We start from the raw sequence: 13293 nt of genomic DNA on the forward strand, positions 1-13293 counted from the left end.
GTGGGGCTTGATCCCAGGACCCTGGGACCATGTCCCGAGCCAAAGGCAGATGCCTAATGACTGAGCCACCCAGACACCCCGTATGATCTGGCTTTCAATAAATTTTAAGTTAATTTGGTTAAAGGCATAAGGCTTATAATTAACAAAGAATGTATGTGCCAGTGGTGCAATGTTGTTTCCAGAAAATACTACTGCAGATCTGAGATGAATTGATAGAAGCACACAGGTCAAGGGAGGTAGTAACCTGTTTACACCTTTGCTATTCAAAAGAAATCAAGATCCTGAGCCAGTTCTGGATGTGAACTTTTTTTTTTTTTTAAAGATTTTATTTATTTGACACACAGAGATCACAAGTAGGCAGAGAGACAGGCAGAGAGAGAGAGGAAGAAGCAAGCTCCCCGAGGAGCAGAGAGCCCGATGTGGGGCTCGATCCCAGGACCCTGGGATCATGACCTGAGCTGAAGGCAGAGGCTTTAACCCACCGAGCCACCCAGGCACCCCTGGATGTAAACTTTAATAGGAACATTAACAAAGTTCATTACCAGGATGGTTAGGTCTCTAGAAGCCATATCTTAAGATAAAGTTGAGGGAACTGAGGCTGCTCTGAGAGCTATCTTTAATATTAGAAGGGCCCTCTCCCTCTCCCATGGGGAAAGGATGAGCCTGGTTAGTATTGCTCCAGAGGTCAGAACTAGGACCAGTGGAAACTCAGCACTCAGATTAAGAAAGACATTATGACCTACTATCTGGCAATGGAATAGGCAGTTTCCCAACCACAGGGAAGGGAGTTTTCTGTCATTGGCAAGGGATTGATTCATTCAGAGGCTGGACTGTGATCATCCGTTGACAAATCTTGCTTTGTAGAAGATCAAGACCTACGTGATGTCACTTCCAACTCCAAGATTTTATTTTTTACTCATAGTGCTGAATAAGGACTTTGTTAAACTATGGTGTCTGTAGTTTCTGTATGAGTTATTTTAATGCCGTCTTCATTACTATAAATGGTATATAAACAAGTGTTGTTATAATGAAAACTTTGAAGAAAAATCTACTTGTTTCAAAGTTCAAAGCAAAGGAAGAAATTTGTAAAGTGTCTGAGCATTGTAGTATGACTTGGACTATATAGGGTATATCATTGCCATATATCAACTTAATGAAAAGTAAATTATTTTAAACTTTGAGCTATTATTAAAGAATGCTCCTTTTTCAAAACTCTAATTTCAGTGCTTGAAGATCCAGATTTTATTGTAGAGTATTATAAATGGAAGAAAGCTGAATTAAAACATCCTAAAGAATGGAATTTAAAGTAAGTACTTTGTATTGAAATATATATCATTCTACTTTCTACTGTCTAACTGAATCATCAGAAGAAATCTTTGGAAGTAACAACGGATGCCCTTTTCTAAACATAAGAACAAGAATTAGACATGCCATTTTTTCCTTTCCTATGAACCCAGGTGGGAAACATCTTTGCTACTATTAACCTTAGAAATGTAAGTTATTTGACCAGCAAAAGGGGGTTTATTTAGGAATAGCAGAGAATAGCAATTGGGGATTTGCAAGCTAGGTCTAAACCACAGGGCAAGTCCAAGAAATATAGGAAGAGGAATGTCGCTTTGTAGAGGAGGAGGAAGTTGGGAGGAGTTTGAAAGGAAGTCCTTTGGAGAAAAGCAAGTGTTCAGAATGATGCCTGCTGGTCATTGGCTGAGTTGCTGGAGTAGTCAGTTTCTTACAGTAGATGGAATGTATATCCTTCCCTCAATCTGTGATTGAGGATTTTGAGGATTTTTTTCTATTGATGATTCTTCTGTTGGAGTCTGTAATGGACAGTTCTTATTGTTGATGTGGGTAATAGACCTCCACCTTCTGGCCCCCCAACTCCATTTTAGTGAGGGCTCCCTTCATCAGTTTTCACCTATTTTTTTTTTAAGATTTTATTTATTCATTTGACAGAGATCACAAGTAGGCAGAGAGGCAGGCAGAGAGAGGAGGAAGCAGGCTCCCGGCCAAGCAGAGAGCCGGATGCGGGGCTTGATCCCAGGACCCTGGGATCATGACCTGAGCCGAAGGCAGAGGCTTTAACCCACTAAGCCACCCAGGTGCCCCAAGTTTTCACCTATTGACTGCCCAAAATAGAGATGGGCATGAGTGAAGCACTCTCACAGTACTCTTTGCATTAATTCTCTTACTCCTGTTCCCATTATCCTTATCAATATCTGACTTAGAACTAGGAAAAGGGCGCATTGGTGATTCCCTCTTCCACAGAATTTTCATTCAGGAACCAAATTATTTCATCTAACAAGGAAGTATATAGTAAAATTTGAAAATAAACTATTACAGTATCTCCAGAAATCAATGACTATTAGACCACACTGAAGGGATCTTAAGCTCATCTTTGGTCACTTGAGTCCTAAAGGCAGTTTTTGTTTTTTGTCATCGTAGAGGAAACATTGCCTCTCAGCTCTCTGATGTTGGCTTGGCTATAGTACTTATTTATTCTAGTATGCTTATTTCAAAGTACTCAGTAAATATTCTACACAATGCAAGGAGAATTAAAGATCCCTCCTATTTTTTTTTATGGCATTTGCCTCATTTACCTTAGTTTTTAGCTCTTTGCCTTGCTAACAAATGGAAATACAGGATTAATAAAAATAATGTGCTGTATTTTGAATTTGTGTAGAAATTGAAGTTCTTAAGAAAATACACTTTCCTACCCTTTAACATCATAACTCAGATTGGGTTTTTCAGTTGGATATTCTTTTTTCATTTGACTTCTGTGACAACTTCCCTTCAGGCCTAAGTGGAGAAAAGCATTTGCATTCGATACTTTTCTGCTTTCAGAATAAATTATAGGCAGTAGAGAAGTTTTTTAAAGCAGAATTTGAAGGAGTACAAGCATTTTTTTTTTCTTGAAGCCGTGTTTCAAGTTTCGTCTAGACTTAAAGAAAGCTACTTAGAATATAAGGTTAATTTTGCTTTGACATGACTTCCTTTTTTATTTCCTTTAACAGAACGGCTTTGTTTTATTCGTTTGATCACTGATTCATTATGTAATGCCAGCGTCCCACAGAACCCCACATTTAGAAATAGTAGGGCCGTGTCATTTTCAACTTATCCATCCACTTCTACATATGGCTGAAATAATTGTGAGCTGTTTGAGTGCTAGAACATTTTTCCAAATGCATTATTTTGAAGTTACAGGTCAAATTATCATGTGCATGGTTGACCCTGTCAGAATACAACTCTCACACCTTATGCCATCTGGTGGTTGATGAGAATATATTTGGATCAAATGATAACTCTTAAATTTTGGAATTGATTAATATAAAAACACTAAACTTTTTAAAAGATATTGCATCTAGCTGAATTTTATTGTGGCATAAATATGCAACAATATGTTGTAAAAATCCAAAGTGTGGCGAATCCACTTCTTTTTCAAATAATTATTAGACGTCTTATGTTCTGTCAAAATACAATATACTAAAGTGATCAACTCCTAGAGACTCAAGTAGAAAACGTTTAGGCATCTTTGCAAGTGACTGATTGGTGTATACATTCAATATAATACCATTATGCATTTCTCTGTTTTAATACTGAAAGTGCTTTTTTTTTTTTTTTTGCACAGAAATTTCCTATTTAAAAAAAAGCCAGAAAATGCAAATCAACAGCCTTTCATCTGCATAGCATTAAGGAAAAAGACCAATCTTTCCTGCTTCCTATCCCTCCTCCTACTGTTCTCCCATCTCCTCATCAATCAAGACTTGATTCTTAAGCCACACTAAGTTCTTTCTTCTCACCATTATTTTGGGACATAAGATCTCTTCACCACTTTGTGCCTTCTGCCTGGGATATCTTTTCCAGCAGGGTCTTTGCTGGTGGTCTAGAGTTAGGCTTTGGTCTGAATGAAAAGGTGGAATGTGGAGTCCTTAAGCACAGGGACACGGGAGCCAGACTATCTGAATTTCAGTCCTGGCTCTGCCAGTTACCAACACCTTGACAGAGCAAGGGCAAGTTATTAGATTACCTTGTGCCTCAGTCTCCTTATCTGTTAAATGGCAGTGATAAATGTACCTGCCCCTCAAGGAGATTGTAAGGATTAATACATGAATACATGTAAAATTCTTCAAACAGTATCTAGTATATAGTAAGTACTCAGAAGGTTCTCTATTATTCATGCTTTTCCTACTGTGGCCCTAGTTCCATTTTCCGACAGAACACTTTCTTTGGAGATAGCATGGTGGGAGGAAAGCATAGGCTTTAGGGTCAGATGGATCTTAGAGAAATTCATACCCACTCTCAGCTTGTTTCCTTATCTGCTAATTGGAGATAAACATGACTTACCTTGCAAAGTTGTTTCACATTTGATCTCTTGAGGTCACAGATATATAGTCATAGAGTGTTGACTTAGAGACAATCAATAAATATTAGTTCCGAGGAGAGGAGGAGACAAAAACCCACACTCCCCAACTTTTCAGAGAATAAATATAGTCTCTATCAGAAACAGGTTAGAACTGTCACATTTTCTCCAGTTAGAACACAAGCACAGCTGCCTATCACAACCACATTTCCTTTAATTCCAGCATACACGTGGTTCTTATCCCTTTTCTGCCATTGTGCTCTATGCTGCTTGGCAAAGTGCATCACAAGGATGGCGTGACAATCCAGCCCAACATCTCTTTGTGACAGGATCCCTGAGTCAGGCTTCCACATCCCCCCATGCTCTCCTTCCTTGCACTCAATACCTGTCTCTTTCAGCACCTGTGGTGTAGAAATTGATCAGTTCATGGAGAGGGACCAGGCCAAGACGTTATTGTGGCTTTCTATTCTCAGCACAGCACCTGGCACCTAGCAGGCACTCAGTCGTGTTTGTTGAATGGTGCATATTTACCCTGTTTTCTCACTTAATAGGTGAATTAGATGTGAAGGCAGTTAACTTTTAGAAAAATTAAATGTAGACACTGACTTGAAATAAGGCCAATTCTAATAGATAATGGTTCTATTTAGGGAATTCTAAGGGTATAGTTATAGAACAATGATTGAAAACTGGAGATATAAATGACTGTTATGAATATTTTATGCAAATTCTTAAGTTGTACACATGTTTTTAGTTAGTATTAATAGGAACCCATTGTCATTATAAGCAGCTCATAAATATTCATGAATCCATCATTTGGTTTGGTCATTTGATCATTTCTAAGGCCTTTTTTCCTCCCCTGTTACTTTGCCTGTCTCTTGACTATTCATGCAAATGCTTTATTTCTACTAAGACATGGGAAGGAATATGAATCTAGTGATGAATCAGTAGTTTGTATTTATTTTCTCTGGAGAACGAGTGAAAGATTAAAAACCAGAAGGTAGTGCAAGCTATTTCTTAAATATTCTTCCTTATGCACATGTAAAACTGTTTATGTCATACTCTGTGGCTAATGAGTGCTTATGTGGTAATGGAAATACTGTGCCAGGAACCTAAGCTTTGTCGGACAGCAAGTTATCTAAATAGAAGTTATTGGTTTTGGAGTTTTACATTGTTTGCTGCTTTGGAGAAGAGTATTGCTCTTATCTATGCATGGGAGGTACAGAAGGGACAGAAACTAAATGGTGAAGCACCTCCTATGTGCCAGACATTCTTTCATTTCCTAATGGCATACTGGCCATACTGCGGAGTTGAAGATTATACCTCTAAATATAAGCCCGCAGTCGCACCCCTCAGCCTCCCACAAAACCGTAGCCAGCCAACCCACAGGCCAAGTCGAACCACGTCCTTGTTATACACAGACACAGCTTTGAGACAAAATCCTCAGCCTCCCTCTTCATCTGGTTTGTCACCCCTACGTTTCTCCACAGAGAGTCTGGAAACATCGATGTATCAACAGTGTATTAATGAGAGAAACGTGAGATTAGCCAGCTTGCCCAAAGTTACTGATAAATGCATTTTGTATTTGAAAACTAAAACTAAATTATTTCCTAATTTCCTATTAATATATGCTTATTAAAAGCTTAAAATTTTTAGGTAATGTGAAACTATGATTTACCCAACTGCAAGCACAAACCAAATCTACCTTTTATGGAAAAGGTTTTTTTGGTCAATCTCAAATTCTATTATTAAACAATGTTAGCTCTTTTCTCCTTCATAAAACACTCCTATATTTATAAAATATACTATGGACATAGTTGTACCATATTTTAAATTAAGGGGTTAGTATATATTATTTCTAAGTTCCTGTATCTGATTTTGTAGTGTTTTAACTCACAAAAATATATGATTACTATGTTTGATTCCCTTTTCTCCAATTTTGTAGAAAACATTTATACTGAATACATTAATTTAAAGTATGTTTGTGCTGTCCTTTCAGGGTTTTTGACGTTAAATGTTATTTTTATAGATTTACATAATTATATATTTAATGCATATTTTTAAGGAGGAATGCTGGCTTTATTTTATTCCCCAAAGATTGAACCTTGAATGCCATCTTGTGGTTAAAGAGAGAAGCATTAGAATTGGCACTGGAAACATCCCTTTAAAATAGAGACACAGAGAAAATATATAGACAGAGGGAAAAAAATCCCATTAAAAAAATAATTTCTGTCAAGCAACTACTTCAGCTCTGCTTGGATGGTTTTAGAGACAGGGAGCTCAGTACTTCAAGGACCACTTAAATAGCTGGAATCTCCCGTATATCTAGCTCAAATCTAATACCTTACGATAATTCAATAATTCTAGTTTCCTTTCATTCACTTAAGATTTTTATTGAGTCCTTACTATGTGTTTTATGCATTTGTCTGCAAAACCAGCCAGAAAATGAGAAAATATCTCCATTTTATAAAGAGAATGTACAGGAAAAAGTTTTTTAAAAAATTTCCTAAGTTTGCACATTCTGAAGGTGACCAAGCTGAAATTCAAATCCAGGCCTGCAGATGCTACAACCCATACTTTTGTCTACTAGATCCACTGCCAGCTCAGACACTGAGGATGGCTTTGGATATGGGTAGTAGGCGTGGCTCGAGCAGTGATGCTGTGGCAGAAAAGAAAGTATCTCCACTTGTCCTTGGAAGCAACACAAATAAGGCTCTTCCTTTTTGTGGAATTATCCTTTAAGTCTCAGAAAATAGCTTTTTCCTAAATCCCCTTAAGTTTTCTCTTTTTTCAGAATAAACACATCCAGTTCTTTCAACTGTTTGTTTTTTTTTTTTTTAATGAATTCCACATTTTTTTATTGTTCACCTTTGATGGGTTCAATTCATTTAATCAACTTTTCTCTCAGAATGTACCCTAAAACTTTATCATGGATTTCTGGTTGTAGCACAGAATCTGGTGGGACATTCTATATTATAAACACCATGACTTAAAGCTACTTCCTCCTTTACCTCTCCAAAAAAAAAAGGGGGGGGGGATTTTGATAGGAATCAAAAACACATACCAGGTTTGTTTGGTTGGTTTTTTTAAGAGACTTGTTCCTTTGGTTCTGCACCCACGTAGAACACTCTTGCGAAAGGTCTCTCTGTTTCTCTTTCTCTCCCCACCTTCCTCTCCCCATCAGCACCCTATCCCACCCCACCCCCGACTGTGGCCAGAGAAATATGATACGTAGTTTAGCTTGGGCCTTCCTCTGAGCAGGGGTGAATTTAAGAAGGGCTGTGGTTTCCCAGAGGCATATTAGATTGTGTGCCACCTGAAGGGAGAAACAGGCAGAAAGCCACGAAGTATCCTTAGAACATGTTACAAAAAATCAGATCACTAGATGGAAGGGATACAGTTAAGTTTTATGGCCCTCGTTACATACATAAAGCTACTTTTCAAGAATAGGTAACAACTTACAGTGCCAACAAAATTATTAAGAATTTAAGATGAAAACTCATTTGAGTTGCTAGTTATACTTTTTAACTTAATAGGTATAATAAAACACAAGAAACAACAAGTGTTGACAAGGGTGAGGAAGAAAAGGAACTCTTTATCCACTACTGGTGGAAAAGTAAGGTGGTGTGGCTACAGTGGAAAACAGTATGGAAGTTCTTCAAAAAATTAAAAATAGGATTACACTATGATCCAGTAGTTCCACTACTGGGTATTTACCCAAAGAATAGGAAAAGAATAATTCAAAAAGATACCTGCATCAGTGTGTTTACTGCAGCATAATTTACAATAACCAAACTATGGAAGAAGCCCAAGTGGCCATTGACTCATAAATGGATAAAGAAGAAGTGAGATACACACACACACACACACACACACACACACACACATTACTCAGCCATGAAAAAGAAAAAAGCCTTGCCATTTCAAACAATGTGGATGGCTCTAGAGAGTACAGGGGTAAGCAAAAGAAGTTGGTGCAAGAAAGACAAATACCATAGGATTTCAGTCATATGTGGAATTTAAGAAACAAAACAAATGAACAAAGAAAAATAAAGAGACAAACCAAGAAACTGACTGTAGAGAACAGATTTGGTTCCCAGAGGGCAGGTGTGTGGGGGAATGGGTAAAACAGGTGAAAGGGGTTAAGAGTACACTAATCACAAGGGGCACTGAGTAATGTATAGAATTGTTGAATCACTATGTTGTATACCTGATACTAATAAAACACTGTATATTAATTATACCTGAATAAATACCTGATAAAATAAAAAGAAACAAAATGACTATTTTGTTATCACCTCAGTAACAAAGTCAAAGAGTACCAGAAAGAAAATAAAAACCCCATTACAGATAAATACACGTCATGTAAATTGATGTAAAGATTTTAGCTAATTAGATCCCATATGTATAATAAATAACAAATTTAATAATAAGATAATAAATAATTGATAATTATACATGACCATGTGGGGTTCATATCAGGAATGTAACCTTGGTTTAATATTTGAAAAATTCAAACAATATAAAATAAAGTAAGAAAGAAGAATCATATGATCATCTCAATAGGTGAAGAAAATTTTAACACCAGTTCCAATTAAACGAATTGACAAAATTAAACAAACAAACAAACAAACAAACAAACATAAAATAAGCCTCTAGGGGCACCTGGGTGGCTCAGTGGGTTAAGCCTCTACCTTTGGCCCAGGTCATGATCTCAGGGTCCTGGGATCGAGTCCCGCATCGGGCGCTGTGCTCAGCGGGGAGCCTCCTTCCTCCTCTCTCTCTGCCTGCCTCTCTGTCTACTTGTGATCTCTCTGTGTCAAATAAATAAATAAAATCTTTAAAAAAAAAATAAGCCTCCAGAGCTGTGAGAGAATAAACTTGTTAAGGAAGCCCTGGGAAACAAATGCACCTTGCCTTACCAGTTGATGTTTTATTACTTTTACAGTGTTCATCTTACACCATATTTGTTTGTTTTCCTAATGACTACTCTGCTAGGAAACATAATGGAATAATTTCTGTTGACTATTACACTAGTGAACACTCAGAATGGCACCACAGTCAAACCCCGCTGTTCTGCTTGTCTGTCTGATTTAATATGTTTGCTTTATCTTTCTCAAAAGTGATGTACACTTCCCAGAATTCATTTGGAAATTTAGATGACTTCTTTTTCTCATTCTAGGTATGCAGCTACTGTGGCTCGGCTGGCTAGAGAAAGTAGAAGAATGCCTTCCAGAGCCAAATATCTAACTGAAAGAGTTCGACTCTGCCCAACTCCAAGTACATGCAGTTCAGCCTATTTGTTTTGCTTTGTTTTTAGAACTAAAATATTAGTTATAATAATGAATGTAAATTTTTTTTCAGTTCAGGTAAATGTAAATCTGTGAGGCCTAATCTTGTGTTCTCCTTTTAAGGTTGCCTTAAGTCTTTCTGACTAACAAAATAAATTCAGTAAATTACTTACCTAGGAATTGGAGCTTGGAAAAAAAATGGAATTACTTACCCTTTGAAGCTCACCATCCTTTAATAGGTTAATGTACAATTTGGAAATCTAAGGCTAAGTTTCAAGGTGTGTCAAAACAAGCATTCAAAACAAGAAACACCAAATAAACCAATCCCTAAAGGTCCCTGTAGATTCAGAGATATATGCAATATGGTTGAAAAGAAAGGAATAATGGTGATTGAATTGTTCTTGGTGATTTTTTTTTTAATTAATGTTTTTTAAAGAAATATTTTGGGGGGGGCACCTGGGTGGCTCAGTCACATAAATGTCTGCCTTTGGCTCAGGTCATAATCCTGGGGTCCTGGGATTGAGCCCCACATCAGGGGCAGCCTGCTTCTCCCTCTACCTCTGCCACTCCCCTTTCTTGTGTTCCCTTGCTCTCTCTCGCTCAAATAAATAAATAAAACCTTAGAAGAAAAAAAAGAAATACTTGGGATAAGTTGAGGGAGGGTCTTGATCAGGAAAAGAGTGGGTAAATTATAATAAAAATCAACTAGTATAGAGGGGAAAGCAAAACATTTGGGGTAGAGAACTTGTGTTTAGGTAACAGGTCTGTGCAGTTACGAGAAACCTCTGAGTTTCAGTCTCTACATCTTCAGCCAGTACTGAATACATAGAAGATGTTCAGTAAATACTTGTTCCTCATGTTCTGGCCTAACACAAAGTATTCTTGTGACTAAGTGACTCCATGTATGCAAACATTCTTTGTGAACAGGAAAGTACTAGAAGTCTTAGTTATCACATTTCACTGACCCCTGTCCTTCAAACACAACAGCACAGGCATGCCAGGCACAGGCAGCAAACTTCATCCAGTGCTTTTCTAAGAGCCCAGTTTCCATACATCTTACTTGCATTTCTTTGGCTCAGCTTCTACTTCTCATTCTCCTTCCTGTTTTGGCGTACCACTCAGATTCCTTCATCTGACTTGCCAGCCTCAATCTGCTCTATTCCACTTTGCCTTCTGCATTTCAGGGTACCTGCAAGCCTTGGTAAGAAATGTGGCCTTTCCCAGCCAGACTCTGCTTCCTCCACGAACTCTCTGCTCTCTGCAAACTTTGTCCTCCCCACACCCCCACATCTGCACCAGAGGAAGAGATCTTTTGGTTCATTTGATGATTACAATAATTCCTGTTCATGCTTTGTCAGACTTCTTTCTACAGCTCACATCTGCTTATGTTTTTCTGAGTCTAAAATCCTTTGTTCTCCGTTTCATTCAGGATAAAATTTATACTCTTTGACATGGAAAAGTCCTTAATGCTCATATCTGTCTGCTTTTTCAGTGACATCTCTTCCCACTCTCCCACTCATACCCTAAACACCACACTGACCTAGTGGCTTATGACTATTTCCTTCCTCATTGCAAAAAAATTTGACAAGTATGCTGCTGTGTTTCTTCATATCCTCATGCCAAACACCCTTTCTTCCTTTCCTTTCTATTACCTACCCATCCTTTGAGATTCAGCTCAGGTATTACCTTCTATAGGAAGCTTTCCCTGTGGGCTATTAAGCACTTCTGTTATAATATTATTCTATATTAGTTTTCTATTTCTGTGTAACAAATCACCACACATAATGGCTTAAAACAACACATATTTGTTGTTCCACCATTTCTCTGCTCCCAGAGTCCAGACATGGTGTGGCTAGATCCCCACCTTGGGATCCCATAAGCTGTGATCAAGGTGTGAGCTGGGCTGCAGTCTCATCTGGAGGCTTGCATGGGGAAGGGCTGCTTCCAAGCTCACTACCGTTGTTAGTGGAATTCACTTCCTTCTGTCCTTAAGACTGTGAGCCCTGTGGCTGTGTGCTGAAGACCTCCTTTAGCTCCTAGAGGCTGCAGGCAGTTTATTGCCATGCGGGCTTTTCCAACATAGCCCCCTACCTCATCTAGCCAGCAAGGAAAGTCATTAGAGTGTGTCTGATGGCAAAATGGAGTCATATAATGCAACATAATCATGGGAGTGAGAGTCCATCACCACTGTCATATTTTATTGATTAGAAATAAGTAATAGGTCCCAACCACATTTAAAATGTAGGGATTTACATAAAGATGTGAACACTGGAATGTGGGATCATGATGATCACCTTAGATTTTGTCCTCCACATATGCAATGTCATATAAGTCTCTTTACAGCCAGTCTCCTTAGAAAATGACCCCCCGAGGAAAGAGACTCTTACTTCTCAATCTGCCACAACACAGCACTTCATCTAGTAGTCATTGAGTGCTCATGAATGAATGAGTGAATGCATACTAGAGTGAAGTAGAGTTGTTATGCTTTTATCAGCTCTGATCCCAGAAGAAGGTAAATAAACTCTTGATGAATGAGAATAGTAAGAAAGGTGAGCTGGAAGAGAGAACATGTTAAGGAATGTCTAGAAACTGATCAGATCTCTAATGCTGAGCCTTTCCTCTTTGAAAATGTGATAAAATATATTTTGTGTCTAATCTTATAGCTAAGAGGAGAGACTATCCGTAAGAGGTTATAGTAAGTTAGATTATCGTTCAGAAATAGTTACTATCCATAGGGCATCCAGGTGGCTCAGTCAGTTAAGCATCTGACTCTTGATTTCAGCTCAGGTCATGATCTCAGGGTTGTGATATTGAGCCCTGCACCAGGCTCCACAGTCAACATGGGGTCTGCTTGAGTTTCTCTGTCTCCCTCCCACTCTGCCCCAACCCCATGCTCGCTCGCTCTCTCTCCCCACTCCACCAAAATAACTAAATAAATCTTTAAAAAAGAGAGAGAGAGAGAGAGAAATATTCACTATCCTGTTCCACCTCTATAGGCAAAATGTACTCCCTTGACCCTCGACTTTGAATTTTGCCATGTGACTTGTTTTGATCAGTGGAATATTGGTGGCTGTGATATGCCCAGAGTGTGGAAACAGCTCGTGCTATTTGGCTTGCTCTTTTTCGCTTCTGCCCCCATCACAAGAATATGCCTGGAGTAGCCTTCTGGTCACAGAGAAAGATGAAAGCCATAGAGCCGAGCTTCCCTGACAACTTTCCCAGCATCCCCTGCCCAGAGAAGCCAATCTCTAGTGAACCTGCAGATGGGTGAACTGAACAAATGCTTGTTGTTGTACACCGCTGAGATTTTGTGCTTGTTAGGTAGCGTAGTGAACTTACAGCGCATGTGCAAAGGAAGCGTGACTCGTTTGAAAAAGAAATGGACTGTGTGCTCCTCTTTTGTAGAGGTGGTTAGCATGGTTTGTTATTGAGAAAAATGCATCAGAGCTTTAGGAGGTGGGAGGGAGAAGAGGCCATTAATTCCCCAGAAATTGGCAGTTTCCTCAGACTGCAGTTTCTTTTTTTTTTTTTTTTTTAAGATTTTATTTATTTTTTTGACAGACAGAGATCAAGAGTAGGCAGAGAGGCAGGCAGAGAGAGAGGAGGAAGCAGGCTCCCCGCTGAGCAGAGAGCCCGATGCGGGGCTCG

General features: G+C 38.6%; 1 protein-coding gene across 5 annotated transcripts in view; it reads left to right on the plus strand.

The window, feature by feature from the left end:
* Nucleotides 1–13293, plus strand: part of UBE2U (ubiquitin conjugating enzyme E2 U) — a 58853-nt gene that overhangs the window by 42616 nt on the left and 2944 nt on the right. For 2 of the 5 annotated variants that reach the window (XR_004381176.1, XM_032844871.1), the window contains exon 8: nt 1225–1306. Coding sequence is in view for 3 of the 5 variants with exons in the window: in XM_032844871.1 (XP_032700762.1) it covers nt 1225–1306 (82 nt within the window). In the remaining 2 variants the exon portion in view is untranslated. Of the gene's footprint in view, nt 1–1224; nt 1311–9536; nt 9635–13293 lie in introns of those variants that run through there. The other 3 variants (XR_004381175.1, XM_032844870.1, XM_032844872.1) reach the window with 3 other exon arrangements.

The sequence above is a fragment of the Lontra canadensis genome, unplaced genomic scaffold (genome assembly GCF_010015895.1).
Source record: "Lontra canadensis isolate GAN:19392208 unplaced genomic scaffold, GSC_riverotter_1.0 scaffold158, whole genome shotgun sequence".
NCBI lineage: Eukaryota > Metazoa > Chordata > Mammalia > Carnivora > Mustelidae > Lontra > Lontra canadensis.